The sequence below is a fragment of the Heteronotia binoei genome, chromosome 15 (assembly GCF_032191835.1).
Source record: "Heteronotia binoei isolate CCM8104 ecotype False Entrance Well chromosome 15, APGP_CSIRO_Hbin_v1, whole genome shotgun sequence".
NCBI classification, from domain to species: domain Eukaryota; kingdom Metazoa; phylum Chordata; class Lepidosauria; order Squamata; family Gekkonidae; genus Heteronotia; species Heteronotia binoei.
Window position 1 is genome coordinate 8,711,857 of NC_083237.1, and position 18,255 is coordinate 8,730,111.

The window sequence follows — 18,255 nt, forward strand, 5'->3', positions numbered from 1 at the left end:
AGCAATTGCCTGAGCCACACCCATGCCTCAGTGCTAGTCTATTCTCAAAGGGCATGAATGATGTCCTGGCCAACAGATAGATTTAGTCAGTTTGCAGTGTTTTCTGTTTGTAACCAGAGTAGCATCTATAGCAACCATGCTACAGTGGTCTGTGGAGACATTGTGTGGAGGTGGTAGCACTTTAATAGACAGAGCTGCCAGAACCAATCATGGGCCATGTGACAAGGAGGTGGAGTCCAGTGTCCATCTCAACAGGGGGTGGGGAGGCATGAATCCAAAGAGATCCACGGAATGAGGCTGAACCACAAAATAACAAACTGTGAATGAATAAATAACACACCTACAATATATAAATTTAAATACTTCAGCAATACACATTCGCAATTTTATGATCAATCATATGCACACAGGAATTGTCCACTATAGAGAATCTCTCAATAAATGTCTTTAAATTCTTGAGTCATGTCTTTGCAATGCTGATCCTGAGAACTTAGGGAGTTTCCTGCATCATGCAGAGAGCATTGTACTAAATGACCCTGGGGATCTCTTCCAGCTCTATGATTCTATGATTTTAAGTGTAAGGTTCTTCTCAACTCCCACTCAAAAGGTGGGAAGATGAGTTTGTGCCAGTCTTATGCTTGATGAAAGTACTTTCATGAAGTCTTTTGTTAATTTCAATTTAACCTGGATTTTGGCAGTTTACAATAAATAATGCATTATATGAAGAGGCAAAAAAATATACAACCTACAAAGTCACTGATTAATAATTCCAATTAAGACAGCATATAATAAAAGCTAAATAAATCAAAATGCAGTCCTAAGTAATACTGTCTTCAAGCGCCTCCTGAAGATCGATAATGAGGTAACCAGGTGCACCTCTCTGGGGAGGTTGTCCCATAATTGTAGGGCTGCCACCAAAAAGGCCCTCTCTCATATATCCACCAAATAAGCACGTTTAATTTGTGGGACAATGAGGATGGCATCTCCACATGATCTTAATTCCCAGGCAGGAACATATGCAAGAAGATAGTCCTTCAGATGATCCAATCCCAAACCATGTATGGCTTTAAAGGACAAGAGCAATGCCTCTAATTGGCTCAGGAGCGGATTGGGAGCCATTGTAATTGTTGTTATATTTGGGGTTTATGTGCCTGATAGCTAACCTTGACCAGCAGTCTAGCTGCAGCATTCTGCACTAGCTGCAGCTAATAAACATTCTTCAAGACTAGCCTCACATAGAGCACATGGTAATAGTCCAGCCAAGATGTAACTGTCATGGATCACTGTGGGTAGATCTAACTGAACTCGGAGAGAACAAAGTTGATGCACCAGCCAGAGGGAGCTTGGTTTCAGATTTTTGCAGTCATTCCTAATCGTATTCCATTGTTCATTGGAGATACTTTCTGAGGGCAACCATGTTGGTCTAAAGTAGAAGAACTCAATTAAATTCCAACCTTAGAGACAGTCAAGATTTCCAGGGTATTAGCTTTTCTTAGCCTCTGGTAAAGGAAGCTTGGATTCTCAGAAGCTAATACCCCCAAATCTTGTTAGTTTTGAAGGTGTTACTGGACTCCAGTCTAATTGTTCACAGGATGCCCCATCCTATTACTATGCTGACTTACTGTGAAGACCACCTTGATGTTCAGAGAGAAAGTTAATTAAATAATAAATAATTATAAATCTTATGTCCTTTCCTTAACTTCCCGGCTTCATCTTAGTGTTTTTTAATTTCGTTTTTGTTTGGAAATATGGAAACCACCTAGGGAAAAGAGAATGTTTGTGGCCAAATTTTGGTGTATGTGTGTTGGGGGGGGGGGGTGTTCCCTCACAACCCAGATGCTACTGAGATAATTTTCTCCATCTCCAGAATTATCCAAATCACTGTCATTTATTCTAATAGACAGTGGCTCTTCATTTATTCTAAGCTCCAGTGGCTCTTCAGGGGGAGTAAAAGATGCCTGGTAAAAAAGACTGAAAGTGGTTCTAAAGCTTCTGTGACAATGGTTATTATGGGAAAGGGGTGGTAGTGGATAATGCTGAGCCCTGTAGGTCTGACCACTGATATATCATTTTGCTCAATCAGCCCTGCTGTTGTAGCATGCAATCTCAGCTGCTGTTGGAAGCATGCCATTATGCCTCTGCTGATGCTTTTTAAAGGCTTATGCATTTCCTTTAAAAAAAAAAAAAAGCAGATTAGCAGAGTCAATTCCACCCAAGACAGACTGTCTTAGTGTCAGAGCAGAATTTGCACCTAATGCTATTAAGGATGGTGCTCTTCCTACTCTTTCTATCACTCCTGGTCTCTGAAGCAGATTCCATGGAGTGTATCCTGAATGATCTCCTCCCTGTTCCACATCAATGGTACCAGCCAGGGGACCTCCTCATTGGTGGGATGACTTCTCATATTGTTTATCATTTCCATGAAATTCTCTTCAAAGAATGTCCCTATCAGGACTTGTCTTGGAATCCATCGTAAGGAATTATATTCCCATGACTTCAAGTGAACTTGAAGTTATGTTTTTTTCCCTGTATGTATTATCCTGCTCTTGTTGCATTTTCTCCTGATAGAATGTCATTTTTCTACACTGTTTAACATATCATGTCTAATACTGAATGCTTTGTTTCAAATTTCTTTAATACGAGTATTGTTCCATTACTAAATATCTCAATCTATTGATCACATTGATTTCCACTGTCATCTGCCTTGAGTCTCAGTGAGAAAGACAGATTATGACTACGGCAAATAATAAATGTGAGTCAATTATATAAATGCATCTAGCATGACACATTTGTATCCAATCACTTTCAAAGACTTGTATGTTTGGCAATTAGTTGACTATCTTCTGAAATCTCTATTATAGAAAAGGCGGGACTTTTAAAAAAGAAAATACACCCAATGTCTATTTCTCTTCATTTATCTAAATTGTATCTGGTTATAGAGGCTTGAAGAAAAAAATAGAAAAAGGGGGAATTTTTTCACAACAAATATGAGAGACTGCAGAAATTGAAAATATATAAGGCTAATCTGTGATAAAGCCATACATTGAAAAATAAACTTCTGTAAAGACTCACATCTGGGCAACAGATCTAAAACAAATCTAAAATGATAATACTGATAAAGGTTTGTGTCAGAATGTTTAAGACCACAAGAAGGAGTTGCAAAATGTGTCCAAATGTGTCCAAATGACTCACATTTGTGTTGAACTTTTAATGGCTGTGGTTTTATTGATTTTAATGATTTTAAATCTGCTTCAGCCTAAATAGCCCAAACTAGCCTGAGTTTTTCAGACCTCAAAAACTAAGCAGGGTTGACCATGGTTAGTACTTGAATGGGGGGCCATCAAGAGAGACTAAGGTTCCTATGCAGAGGAAGGCAATGGCAAGCCACCTTGGCTCATCCCTTGCTTTGAAAGATGCATTGAAAGGTCTCCAGGAGTTATTTATGGCCTCAAAACACTTCATAATATTCTTATGGTGTTTCATGAATTTGTCATGTGGTACTTCATGAGCTGCTTCAAGTAGGTGGCAGTTCAGTTTTCTGAATGAAAATAAATAAATATATTTATTTTTATGCAGTATTCTCATAAATACGTATGTATTTTAACATTTATGTTGTAGAAAAGGTAGCCGGCTCGAGGTTGACTCAGCCTTCCCTTCTTCTGAGGTCGGTAAAATGAGTACTCAACTTGCTGGGGGAGAAGTGTAGATGACTGGGGAAGGCAATGGCAAACCACCCTGTAAAAAGTCTGCCATGAAAGCAACGTCACCCCAGAGTCGGAAACGACTGGTGCTTGCACAGGGGACCTTTCCTTTTCCTTTCCTGCAGAAAAGAAATACTTATGTTGGAAGCATTGGAACTTGAACCATTACTGTTGTGAAAAAGGTTCTTGGGAGAAATTTGTATTTTGATGTTATAGTCCATATGCCCCCTTTTCTTCAGAATGAGTATGAAGCTCTAGATCCCCAGATACACAGATGGGGCAGGAAGCAAATTCCAGGCCAGTAGAAAATATATTTGGATCTATGAACTGCAGCATTCTGAAAAGACCTATCATGTTATGTTTATTATTGTTGTCCAAATAGGCAATCTCCTAATTAGTTGTGGGAATTTGCTTAAAAGAGACAGGGTAAGAGGAGGTAACTGGGATCTTCCACCTATGTTTATGGGTATTTTTCTTTCAAGTGTACTCTTGTGTGTGTGTGGAGAATCCAAGAACATAAACACTGAGAGGAATCCCCCACACAAGTGAGGGATGGGTGTTCAGAGAATACGAAAACACACAGAGAGACATTAATGGCTATGTAGTCTAGATACAGGACAAAATGCTGCCTGGGGCAGTCTGACATTTCCCCCCCCCCCCCAAAGGAAAAAAAAACTTGATAAGTTCTCCAGAGATGGACAATGATTTGTAAGAGGCTTGCTGTGTTATCTTGATGATCCTCTAAGCACCAGATGGGAAAAGCTACCAGGTATGGTGAATACTGTTAAGTATTGCTAAATTAAGGATAAATGGATAAGGGGGGGGGGGGGGTGAGGCTACTTTCTGATGAGATTAGCCACAGGGCATTGATGGAACTCTCTGTGTGGGGCAGTGATGCTCTGTATTCTTGTTGCTTGGGGGGCAACTGTGGGAGGGCTTTTAGTGTCCTGATCCCACTGATGGACCTCCTGTTGGCACCTGGGTTTTTTTGGTCACTGTGTGACACAGAGTATTGGACTGGATGGGCCATTGGCCTGATCCAACATAGCTTCTCTTATGTTATGAGATCAGTCAGTAGTTTCTTCAGAGAACTATTTTCTTAAACTATGCATCTCTCTGGGGTCCATTAGTCAGTCATCCACTCTGATTCATCTTCAAAAAAATATTTTCCCAGGCTTGTCTCTGGCTGGCATCCATTTTGTGTCAGGCATTGTCTTACATTTATGATTTTTTGAGGTGATATTGTAGGAAGAATATTTATGTCTCTTTCTATCTAACTGCTAAACTGCCACTGCATTGTAAAATACTATAGCAAAAATCATTCTTCTCTTTTTAAAAGTGTAGTGACTAAGTTCTACCAACATCTCTTGGTCTTGGCCTTTGCTGTTAAGGAGATCAAAGAGAATTCAAAGATCTTACCGAATGTCAGTCTCGGTTTCCACATCTATGACTCCTACTATGATGTTCGAATGACCTATCGTTCCTCTCTGGATCTCCTCTATGCATTGCATAGATATTTTCCCAATTATAAATGTGACATCCAGAAAAAATTAATAGCTGTCATTGGAGGATTAAGCTTGGAAGTATCTTCCTACATGGCTGATCTCTTAGGTCTCTACAAAATTCCACAGGTATGGAACTTTGCAGGATTTTAGAAATAACTGTCATTCCCTTGTGGGAGTTACTCTGGGACTCAGAATGAGGGAGAGGTAAAGATGACAGAAAAAAGTCATTGTAAAAGGGCAGGAAGCCCCAACAATAATTTATTTACCAGGCTGGAGGTGGAGGGGATGCTGCAAGTATATGGTAGAAAAAGGAGTTTTGAGTCCTTTTTTTGTTGTAATGATGTTGAAGAAACTGCCCTGCCTCCGTTTGTGGAAATTAAATTAAAAGTAACTTTCAATCCTCAACAAATTCTTATTCTACTCCCTCAAACAGGCAAGAATATACAGGCAGGTACTCAATTCAAATCTTTTCTAAAATATCTGCATCTTTCCTTTCAGCTGACATATGGCTCGTTTGCCCCAATGGAGAAGGAAACAAGAGATTCACCTTCCTTTTACTCCATGGCCCCAAACGAAGCTCAGCAGTATATGGGGATTATCAAATTACTTCAGCATTTTGGATGGCGCTGGATTGGGCTCTTTGCTGTGGATGATGACAGTGGAGATCGTTTCGTGGAGGTAATGAGGCCATTGTTTTCCCAGCATGGTATCTGTTTGGCATTCATAAAAAGACTCTTAAATCAAGTCCATTGGGATGATGTGGATGAAATTATTGGTTTAATAAAAAAATTATATCTACCGTTTGCTAATAGCAAGGCCAGGACCTATGTGCTCTATGGAGAATCTCTTACCATTATAGCTCTTAATACTTTTCTGTTTTTGGGCAATCCTGATTACAAGGAAAATATTTCATTTAGAAAGGTGTGGATTATGACAGCCCAAGTTGATTTTACATTAACAGGTACTCAAAGATCCTGGGATTTCGAGTTTTACCATGGTGCCATTTCCTTCATGATTCACTCAGATTCGCTTTCAGGATTCCATGCGTTTCTTCAGGATAGGAACCCTTATTCAGCACAAGGAGATGGTTTTCTCAAGGATTTCTGGGAACAAGCTTTTGACTGTGCATTTCCAAATCCCTGGGGGGTATTGGAAATCAATGAAACATGTACTGGTGAGGAAAGGCTAGAGAGTCTCCCTGGGCCTGTGTTTGAAACGTACATGACTGGCCACAGCTACAGTATCTATAATGCTGTCTATGCTGTGGCACATGCTTTGAATGCCATGTGCTCATCTAAACCCAACAGCAGAGCGCTTGTGGACAGCAAACAAGCTGTACTTCAAGATCTTCAACCTTGGCAGGTAATGTCACCAAATCAAATTGCTTCACTGCCATGAACAGATTTATTGATGTATTTATTCATATTTACATGGGGGTTTTTTTGTGTGTGTGCATGTGTGCACACACGTGTGTGTGAGGGATGAGTTTGTTGAGTCTGTCCCCTTAAATAGGCAGTGGACAATAATATTAGAATCTTATATACCAGCAAAAAAGAATTATTGTGAGCTACGCAGCTGCACCACTCTGAAACATCTTCATCTAAGCCTGTTATCAAGGCTTGCTCATTGTTTTGTTTGATAGTTGATGTTAATATTAATTTTATAGTTACATTTCTATTCGTTATTATTTAGTCACATTTTTGTGTGACTCTATAACCCTCTCTGAACATGCTTGCAGGAACGGTGAGATAGAAATTGAATAAAGGAATGAATGAATTAATATAAGATGTGCCATTGAATCGCACCCTATATAATTGGGTTTTTTAAATAATTTTGTTTAAGCACCCTCCTCCTAAATTTTATCCTCTCTTACTGTGTCACTCTCAGCTGATTTCAGATTATAACAAAGAAAGATTGAGTGATTGATAGATCACAGTAGTCAGCACTTTGCAACTCAAACAATGGCAGAATTCTATTATCTGGAGAACAAAGTGAGACTATTTCCACCCATCTGTAAAGGAAACCTCAACCGATTTCTCACTGGGCTTATTCTGGTCTCAGAGCCCTTTTACCCCCAGTGCTCCTGCCCGATTTCACCCAAGCTGCCGCAGGGCTGCGACTTGCCCTGCCTCTTTCCTGCGGCAAGCAAGATTCTCAGAAGTGGAAAACTGTATGTATACCTACAATAGAGGAACAGGTGGTCAAGATGACAGCATTTGCAGAGATGGCCAAACTTGCATCTTTGATAAAAAAAAAACAACATATAATTTTATGCACACATTAGAACCCTTTATGGATTTCTTGTGTGAAAAAGGAAAAAAAAATGAATTATGTGTGCAGGTGTCTCCCCCTCCCCACCTTTTATTATCTGTACAAACATTCTAATAAAATATTATGAGTAAAAAAAGTTTATACCACAAAAATCTTGTTTGTCTTTAAGCTGCCGATGGACCCAAATCAAGCTGTGTCCCCCGTATGATGAATATCTAGAAAAATAATGTTCTACATATCATTCATTTACAAAATGTTGTGCCTTCTCATTTTCTTCAATAGCTGAAGACCCCAAAAGCTAAACCATACATATTCAGTTTTGTAGAGCTGAAAAATAATTGCGGTGCCAAACTGGACAGATAAAGTGGCATAACAGTTACAGTATGTCAACAATGAAAGACATTTTGAAACCTCAGCATAAACCAAGAGCAAAATGATGTTGGTGTTGTTTTCCTCTTTCCAACAGATCCATCCATTTCTTCAAGGCATCTCATTTAACAACTCAGCTGGAGAAGCAGTGCTTTTTAATGACGACATGGAAATAGGCACTGGATTTGACATAACCACCTTGATCACATTCCCAAATAAGTCCTTCCTCAGGGTGAAAGTTGGAAGAATGGATCCAAGTGCTCCTAAAGGAAAAGAATTCACCATCAATGAGGAGAGGATTGTATGGCAAACAAGTTTTAACCAGGTATGGATTGTAGGGTCTTCTTTGAGGCCACTCCATTCTCTAAACGTTTGGTTCAGGGACTGGGGATTTTTGTCCGTTCTTTGTCTTGGCCTGTTTTGTTTCTTCACATTGGACAAGAAAACATTAAAGGAAGATGCAACACCGATGTTTAAAAAAAAATCACATTTTCGGGTGTCATTCGAAAGCACTTGATCAGGAATCAAAAGAAATGAAATAATATCCATGCCTGTATTAGCCTTTGGTAGATTTCTTAGAGAGTTGTATAAACCTTTGGCCACTGGAAATTCCCAGCGGGGCTCATTGGTTTGTTTTTTTATTCCATCCTCAGTGTAGAAAAAGACATTAGAAATATTATATACTGCCACTGGGTAAGGCCCTGTCCTGGATGACCTTAACTAGGCTAATCTTGTCATATCTCAGAATCCTTTTTGTCATGATGGTTCTACCATGCTCCCAGTAATCTTTCAACTGGGTTTTCCCTAAGTGGAATGATTTCCCCTCCCTGACCAGGATTGCATAATCTAACTCTATTTTCTCAAATCCAGAAGCTGAGCAAGATCTGCCCTATTTAGTGTTTGGATGTAAGTGTGTCAAGGAAGAGGCAGGAAATGGGAAACAACCACCTCTGTTTCTCTGGAGAGCCAGTTTGGTGTAGTGGTTAAGTGTGTGGACTCTTATCTGGGAGAACCGGGTTTGATTCCCCTCTCCTCCATTTACACCTGCTGGAATGGCCTTGGGTTAGCCATAGCTCTGACATAGATTGTCCTTGAAAGGGCAGCTGCTGGGATAGCCCTGTCAGCCTCACCCACCTCACAGGGTGTCTGTTGTGGGGGGAGAAGATATAGGAGATTGTAAGCTGCTCTGAGTCTCTGATTCAGAGAGAAGGGCAGAGTATAAATCTGCAATTCTTCTTCTTTTTCTTCTCTGTTGCCTTGAAAATTCTGTGGAGTTGCCAGAAATCAATTGTGACTTGATGGCACCTCCCACCACAAACTGATGAATAACCAGATTGCATGCATAATTAGTCTATCTGCTGATGGACGGCCGGCCTGACTGCGTCCCTGAGAATTTAGACCGGGCCTTGCAGGATATGGCAACGTGGTTGAGGGAGAGCGGGCTGAAACTGAATCCAGCGAAGACAGAAGTCCTTTGCCTGGGTCGGGGCGCCCAGGAAGGGGAAATACCTCTTCCGGTCTTCGTCGGGGTGCCACTGAAAGCGGCGCACCGGGTTAGGAGTCTGGGAGTTCTACTGGAGCCTTCATTATCAATGGAGGCCCAGATTGCAGCCACTGCCAAGTCAGCCTTTTTCCACCTGAGGCGGGCAAGGCAGCTGGCTCCCTTCCTAGAGCGCCAAGATCTGGCAACGGTACTTCATGCAACAGTCACCTCGAGACTGGATTACTGTAATGCCCTCTACATGGGGCTGCCTCTGTACCGAACCCGGAAGCTGCAGCTGGTGCAGAACGCAGTGGCCAGACTGTTGCTGGGGCTCCCTAAATGGGAGCACATACAGCCTGGACTGCGCGAGCTGCACTGGCTGCCAGTTATATACCGGGTTCGTTACAAAGTGCTGGTCATTACCTTTAAAGCCCTATATGGTTGAGGACCTGTCTACCTTAGGGACCGTCTTTCCCCATATGAACCCCAGAGAGCACCGAGGTCAGCTGGAAAAAACTTGTTGACCATCCCCGGACCAAGAGAGGTGAAGCTGCAATGCACCCGCAATCAGGCCTTCTCCTCTGTAGCCCCGAACCTATGGAACCAACTTCCAGAGGAAATACGGGCCCTGCGGGACCTTGAACAGTTCCGCAGGGCCTGCAAGACCTTCCTCTTCCGACAGGCTTTCGCTGACAAAGAAAGTAATTGCTAATGATTACCGCCATCATAAAAGAACAAATAGCATTAGCACTTTTATCACTTAATTAATTAATTAATTTTAAACTTATCAGAATTTTAATGTTAAATGCAACTTTGTTTTTTGTATAACTGAATGATGTTGTTAGCCGCCCTGAGCCTGCTCCGGCGGGATATAAATAAAATTATCTATCTATCTATCTATCTATCTATCTATCTATCTATCTATCTATCTATCTATCTATCTATCTAGTCAACTTTAACTGAGCTCTGCTGTGTGTTGTTCAGCTATCAACAATGAAATAATATTTTTATTTTCATGTTGGGACAGGTGGTGCCCCTTTCTCTGTGTAACGATTATTGCTATCCTGGTTATCATATGAAAAAGAAAGAAAGGGAGCCATTTTGTTGCTATGATTGTGCTCCATGTCCAAAAGGGAAGATTTCAAACAAGAAGGGTAAGTTGTGCCTGAGGCCCTTTCATTAGGAACCATGAATGTGATATTTCCCAGGACTCCTGGTTTTCTCCTTTCTGGGCCAGTGGAGGGGTTCATGTCTGATTCTCAAGAAAGGAGTCTGGAGTCTTGAGTCCTTATTTAGGGAGCTTGGAAGGGGAGACCCAAGAAATAAATAAATTCAATATCTTATACAGACTATTGGTTATCACTAGCATCCACTCCTGGATGACCCTCTGATGGATGGTCCAGCTCACCATTGGTGAAATGTTACTGAAACCTGACTGAGAGAGCACATATCCCACCATGCAACTCTAGAGCAACAATACAGCAATTACATAATGTTTGTTTAGCATTAGATATTTATTTAAGTGTATATTTCTAAAAATAGTCATTGACTTCCAAAGGAGTTTATACAAAAGTCGATAATCATCATACAATAATAACATTTAATATTAATGAACTAGCAGCATGAAAACATTATGGATTGCTTGGGTGAAACATTTCGGTACTGCCTCTTCCAAGACTAATGCTTCACAAAAGAAAAATATAATGATCAGCCCCCTACTTGAAATCCTGAATTAAAAAAAGGAAAAAGAAACATTCTGGTCTGCCAATGAAAAGATAATAGCATACCATCAAATGAGCTTCAGAGTGAGGGCATTCCATCGGCAATGGGAAAGCGCTGAAAAATCCCTCTCTGTACACTATATGCCTTGTCTCTGCAGATAAGACACAAAGAGCAGGGCTTTTTAAAAGGATCTTGACCAGCAGGCTAGACAATATGGGAGAAGGTGGTGTTTCCGTTTGGTGTAGTGGTTAAGTGTTTGGACTCTAATCTAGGAGAACTGGGTTTGATTCTCTGCCCCTCCACTTGCAGCTGCTGGAATGTCCTTAAAAGGGCAGCTGCTGTGGAGCTCTCAGCCCCACCCATGTCCCTGGGTGCCTGTTGTGGGGGAGGAAGGTAAAGGAGATTGTGAGCCGCTCTGAGACTCAGATATTCGGAGTGGAGGGCGGGATATAAAACCAATATCATCTTCATCTTCTTCTTTCAAAGTACAAAGGCCTCCAAAGCTATAGGAACTTAAATATAAGGATTAGAACACTAAAATGTGTTGGGAAGCAGAAATTTAAAATTTTCCATGTTGCTTCTATAGCAAAGCAAGTCAGCAAATGAACTCTGAGTCTCATAAGAAGGACCACTGTTAGTCATTCTTTTTCTTTGCAGATGTGGATGACTGTGTCAAATGCCCAAGAGATCAATACCCAAGCAAAGATCGTGACCAATGTCTTCCGAAGACACTGAGCTTTTTGTCTTATGAACAACCTTTGGGGATTGGATTAGCTTCTACTGCCCTTGCTTTGTCCCTACTCACAGCCTTAGTGCTGGGAATTATCATTAAGCACAAGGATACCCCCCTTGTCAAAGCCAACAACAGGGATATCACCTATACTCTCCTCATTTTCCTCCTGCTCTGCTTTCTCTGTTCTTTTTTCTTTCTGGGATGGCCTCGGAAGGTGGCTTGCCTCTTAAGACAAGTGGCTTTTGGTATCACCTTCTCAGTGGCTGTTTCTTGTCTGTTGGCCAAAACCATCACTGTGGTAGTAGCTTTTGTGGCCACCAAACCAGGGTCCAGGATGAGGAAGTGGGTGGGGAAAAGACTGGCCAACTCTATTCTTCTTTCCTCTTCCTCCATTCAGGCAGGCATTTGTACGGTTTGGCTTGCAACCTATCCCCCTTTCCCAGATGTGGACATGCTCTCACTGACTGAAGAGATCATCCTGGAATGTAATGAAGGATCTGTTGCTATGTTTTACATTGTCCTGAGCTACTTGGGACTTCTGTCCCTCATCAGCTTGATTGTGGCTTCCTTTGCCAGGAAGTTGCCAGACAGTTTTAATGAAGCCAAGTTCATCACCTTCAGCATGCTGATCTTTTGCAGTGTTTGGTTGTCTTTTGTTCCAGCCTACTTGAGTACCAAAGGGAAAGACATGGTAGCTGTGGAGATCTTCTCTATCATGGCCTCCAGTGCTGGGTTACTGGTTTGTATCTTTTACCCTAAATGCTACATTATTCTGATCAGGCCTGAGTTGAACAATAGGGAACTGCTCACAAAAAGTAGAAAGAATTAAAGTATTGAAGATCCCTCCTGAAGGCATTCTTTCACTTTAGAGCAGAGATAACAGGCCTTGTCTAAGAGCACTGCAGAGAGGCAATGGTTAATTCCATGCTTTGAATGCTGAGCCACACCCATGTCTCAGTGCTAGTCTATTCCCAAAGGGCATAAGTGACATCCCAGCCAACAGACAAAGTCAGGTTGCAGTGTTTTCTGTTTGTAACTGGAGTAGTGTCTATAGCAACCATGCTACAGTGGTCTGTGGAGGCATTGTGTAGAAGTGGAGGCACTATGATGGACAGGGCTGCTGGAACCAATCATGGGCCATGTGGCAAGGAGGTGAAGTCTAGTATCCATCTCAGCAGGGGGTGGGGAGGTATAAATCCAAAGAGACCCATGGAATGAGGCTGAACCACAAAATAACATCAACCGTGAATAACTAACTGACACAACTACAATATACAAATGTAAATACTTTAGCAATATATATTCAAAATATTGTGATCAATCATATGCACACAAGAATAGACCACTATAGAGAATTTCTCAATAAATGTTTTTAAAGTCTTGAGTCATGTCTTTGCAATGCTGATCATGTGAAATTAGGGAGAGGTTTTTTTTGAGTTTTCTGTATTGTTCAGGGGGTTGGACTAGATGACCCTGGGGGTCCCTTCTGACTTTATGATTTTATAATTTTAAGTGCAAGGTTCTTCTCAACCCCTCAAAAGGTGAGAAGAAGTGCTTGTGCCGATCCTATGCTTGATTAAGGTGCTTTCACGAAGTCTTTTCCAAAATTTCAGTTTCAAGTCCACTTTTCACAGAAGGTGAGCATCGACCTCTGGAAGTGCTTCTTCTCAAATCTTTCTCAAAGGGACATCTGAATGAAGTCTATACCATTCCAAAAAGGACAGCATTGTCTCAAGCACAGTTTGCAGAGGTGGAGAGGGGGAGGCTACAAGAATTGCAGGAGTTGCACTTGTTTTCAGGAGCACCCCCCACACACACACATACACACACACTCGCTTAAAGGGGCCAAACTCTTGTCAATGGATCCAGAAACCCAATAGTGGGGAAAGAGTATGATCTGTTTGTTGCTGAGGGTGCTTCTGCACTACCCCTGCCATTGGAAAGACAGGAGAGGGCAACTTATGTTCTGTGGCACTGCGTTCTTCTTTCTCAGGAAAGTTCAGCCTTCCAGCTGTCTCCTTGCATGCCTAAATATCCTGGTTTGATAGGATAGGACCTCTGCAGTAAGGAAAGCAATAACCCCAGCTAGCTCTTTTCATAAAAAATCTCCATGATCTTGGGAGACTGGGAAGAATATGCCCATCTCCCAACTCTTATGGATTTCAAAAAGTTAACTAGGTAGGTGTTTTAATTTGTATAATTAAAACTTCTCAAAGCAGCAAACAGGCTCTTTCTAGAAAAGTATACAATTGTCAAAATCTCTGAGTTGACTTCAAAGGCCTATCCCTGCAGAATACATTGCAATTGTCTGGTCTCATCCATGCTGTGGATCTACGTGGCCATATCCGCTGCGTGAAGGTAAGGGTACACCTTCCTGGCTAAAGGTCAGATGAATTTGGGTCCATTTATCAAAATACAGCGTGATAGTGTAAGTGCTCCTTAAGAGCCAAAGAAACCAATAAAAAAGGAAAGGCAGTCCCCCGTGCAAGCACCAATAAACAGATTGTTTTGGATGGCGTATAATATCTAACGGGAGAGGGCTGCCACCGCATCTGGATCTATCGTGCTTCTAACTGGATCTAACTGCCTAGGATCTGTACGCGTTGAGAAAGGAAAATATTACATGATCCACCTGAATAGATGAAGCAGCACCATTGATTGTTTTATTGTTTGACTGTTTTAATATTGCTTATTGTTTACTGCATTTTTTTTTTGGATGTTGGATTTATATCCCACCCTATACTCTGAATCTCAGAGCGGTCACAATCTACCTCCCCCCCCCCCACAACAAACACCCTGTGAGGTGGGTGGGGCTGGAGAGGGCTCTCACAGCAGCTGCCCTTTCAAGGACAACCTCTGCCAGAGCTATGGCTGACCCAAGGCCATCTCAGCAGGTGCAAGTGGAGGAATGGGAAATCAAACCCGGTTCTCCCAGATATATGTCCACGCACTTATCCACTACAAACTGGCTCTCTCTCTCTCTCTCTCTCCCAAATTGGCTAATATTTTATGTTATTAGCCGCCTTGAGTCTGCATAGAATAGCTGGGATATACATATAACGTAAAAAAATAAATTATCAATTATTTCATTAAAGTTTTACTTATTGCTCAATTCGCGGTCAAAGAAGAAGTGTTGCCTTTTATACTCTTCTTTCCTCTACCTGAGGAATCTCAAAGCAGCTTACAATCACTGTCCCTTCCTCTCCCCAGAACAGTCACCTTGTGAAGTAGGCGGGGCTGAGAGAACTCTGCAGGAACTGTGATTGGCCCAAGGTCATCCAGCAGACTTCAGGCAGAAGAATGTGGAATTAAACCTAGTTCTCCAGATTCGAGTATACCACTTTTAACCACTGTGCCACGGCCTGACCTGGAAGTTTTATATACACAAGCAAATTTTTCATCAGAAACCTGGAATGTCAAGATTAATACAACTGATCCGCCTTGGAACACAATTCCCATAATCTCAAAGCATCACATCACATTAGGTTTCCCCCTCCTAAGGAAGGAAGGGAAGACAAATCTTCAAGGACTAAATGGCAAATAGGCCCACAATAAAAGGGGGTCCTGAACTGAAGGACATCCCACATGTCTTGCTTCAAAAGCTTTCTTTTCCTCTTTGTGAAGCCAACACAGGATTGTCCATTGTTACTATAGGCTACAGCTGTCTTGCATTCTGCAAGCAGCTCTAGTCTAGTTTCCAATGGAGCAATGCCCTCAGGCCTGGATAGTGAGACCTGGGAGCCTTTACAGGAACTGGCAGCAAGTAACTGGAACCAATACTCCCTCTAAGTTGTGGAGTCTTGTGTGCAAAAATTCTACTTGGTGGGCTACTGGCATTAAAGTTGCAAGCTACTGCATAACATTTGTTTGCTCTGGGGCCACCTCCTGAGCTGACAAAAATGTGTGAGCCAGAGGCTAAAAAACTGAGCTGGCTCACACTAACTTAGCTTAGAGGGGACACTAATTGGAACATAAGGTTATGGTTACTGAACTGGTTGATACATCAAGGCAGCCTTCTCAAACCTCAGCCTAAATAGGCTGGGAGCTAATCAGGCTTGGCTGAACTGCTGGAAAGCTTTGAGCTGCTGTAGCTGCACAGTGCTTTGGCCAAGATCCTCTGAAGAAGGATTGCTCTCAATGCATGGTTCTGGGATGGGGTTGCCCACAGGCACTCTGTTGTCTCATCTCTTTGTCCCAGATCTGCTGCTGCTAATCCTAAAGAGTGGGGATGGATGCCGGGGGGTTATTGGCCCAGGTTAGAGACCTATGCAGTGGAGACATGGTGCCTATCTCAGAGACCAGTGGCAAGGACTCACCTGCAGGTTCTAACAGGATTGCCTCTAGAACAACATCTGCTGTCATGTTAGGCCCTCCCTTATCTGTCTGGCCCTCTTAAGCCAATGGCCTCAGTTCGTTGTGCTCTGAGACCATCACTGAGCTGCTTCAAAGGGGTCATAACAGCAGCACTGGATACAATGGGACATTTTATTCCAGTGTCAGAAGTTCCTCCTGTGTAGCTTCTGTCATCAGAGCACTATAGATCTGCAGATCTGATATGTGACCTTCTTGAGGGTAGCAGGGAAAATATAAGTCTTTCCAGAGTTAAAAACACATTATCTTCTGCTTTGCGGTTATCACTTTCTTCCTTTTATCCCTTCAGTTATCATGATCTCAATGGCCCAGACTAGGCCTATTTTTTCAGACCTCAAAATCTAAGCAAGGGCGGCCACAGTTACTACTTGTATGGGAGACTACTAGAGAAATCCAGATTTGCAACACTTAGGAAGACAATTGCATGCCACCTCTATTCATCGCTTGCTTTGAAAAGCCCACTAGGGGTTGTCATAAGTCATCCAGGTCTTGACAACACTTCGTGTGTGAGAGAGAGAAAGCCATTCTCCATTATCTTCTCTGATCCAAAAGATAAACAAAAGAATGGATCAAACCCATTATCAGTTGTGCTGCTGGTCCATGTTGCATTTGGGAAACATTTTGGTTGTCTTTCCAATTATTTCAAATGTGCAGAGTCACTGGTCTTCTAGAAATCTCTGAGATATGAACAGGCCTGACTATATAACTTTTCATCTTGGTTTTCCACAGTAATGGTGTTGGAGGCAACAGATATGGACCTTTATACACAGGGGTCTTCTGGATATGCAGTGTCCTTATAGGGAATGCTTCCTTTTTAGCTTGCTCTGTATTGTGACTTTTGTGATTTACATGGACCTTAGAGTCAGAACTAGGGAAGCTCATGCCATTCCTTCAGAGGTCATATCCAGCTCATGTATTCTGTATTAGATAGCCATGTCTAACAGCACATTCATTTGATGGCAGATCCTGACAACTCTTGCATTGAACTTTGGATTTCCTAAGGTTAGTTCTATCATTGAAAACGCTTAGCCAGAGGAGTATTTCCCAAAAATCCTGACTTTTTTTTTAGGTAATTATCCCCCTCTGCAAGTATCCTGGTGAGGTAATTATCCCTCCTGCAATTATCTCCCACTCCACATTAATCAATGTAATCTGTTCACCAACCCAAGCTGCAGTTCCTTTGCATAATATATCAGGAAATGCCTTTTTACCAGTCTGAATGATATAAACTCCTATGTCATTGAGAGGTGGGAGAAGTCATGCCAGGGTTCTGTTGATATGGCATTTCATAGTCTACTTTGATAAACCAGGCTTCAAACTGTTGCACTGACAAATCCAGCAACTTCCCATACCAGGATTATGAGGTTAATGCCGTTCCTTCTTCTGCTACCACTTATCCCATGCAAAATAGGTAACAGAAAATTCTCGAAGGAAGAAGCCATTCCAGTTCCACATGAGTGGTATCAGGCAGGGCACCTCCTCATTGGTGGCATTGCATCTCAGATGGTTTATACTCTGCACACACCGCCTTTTGATCAACATCCTTCCGAGGACTTGTTTGATGATATAGTGTAAGATTTTTTTTTCATATCTTAAAGGTAGACATGTGGCATATGAAACAGATATCTTTTTCAGGTTTCGGAAGAAATACACTGTCTCCACAGCTTTCAGTATAACATACAATGATGTGGCCCAACAGGGGTTCCTGATTATGGTTTAATGACGAAGAACTAGCAAGATCATTAGACTTCTCCTTACTTCATTCTGTCACACTGTTCAGAGTATTCAGAAATGAAGTTTTCAGCATCAATGACCATCAAGAAAGATAGTGCAAACTTTTTTCTTTTCTTTGATGAGTTCATTTCTAGTATATTAAAATTCACAAGGAGACCTCTGGCAGTTTAAAAACTAACAAACGGTGGGAAACACATCATAATTGTTATCTGGCTTCAAACACAAGTACTTTAGTAGTTCAGCAATGTCAACAAGGTACAGAAAGATACCATTGGGGAGGGACAGTGGCTCAGTGGTAGAGCATCTGCTTGGGAAGCAGAAGGTCCCAGGTTCAATCCCTGGCATCTCCAAAAAAGGGTCCAGGCA

At 41.8% G+C, this 18,255-nt stretch overlaps 1 protein-coding gene across 1 annotated transcript; it reads left to right on the forward strand.

The window, feature by feature from the left end:
• The first annotated feature begins 857 nt into the window (after positions 1-857).
• Positions 858-12,613, forward strand: LOC132584648 (vomeronasal type-2 receptor 26-like). The gene is made up of 7 exons (XM_060256548.1): positions 858-862; positions 5,041-5,332; positions 5,705-5,884; positions 6,263-6,568; positions 7,944-8,171; positions 10,357-10,483; positions 11,709-12,613. Exons 1-7 carry the CDS (start codon positions 858-860, stop codon positions 12,611-12,613), a joined length of 2,043 nt encoding a protein of 680 aa, XP_060112531.1.
• The last annotated feature ends 5,642 nt before the right edge of the window (positions 12,614-18,255 follow it).

Coding starts and splice junctions, on each gene's coding strand:
- LOC132584648 (XM_060256548.1), top strand. Junction 8,172..10,356: donor GGCAAACAAGTTTTAACCAG/GTATGGATTGTA, acceptor ATGTTGGGACAG/GTGGTGCCCCTTTCTCTGTG. Junction 10,484..11,708: donor GAAGATTTCAAACAAGAAGG/GTAAGTTGTGCC, acceptor TTTTCTTTGCAG/ATGTGGATGACTGTGTCAAA.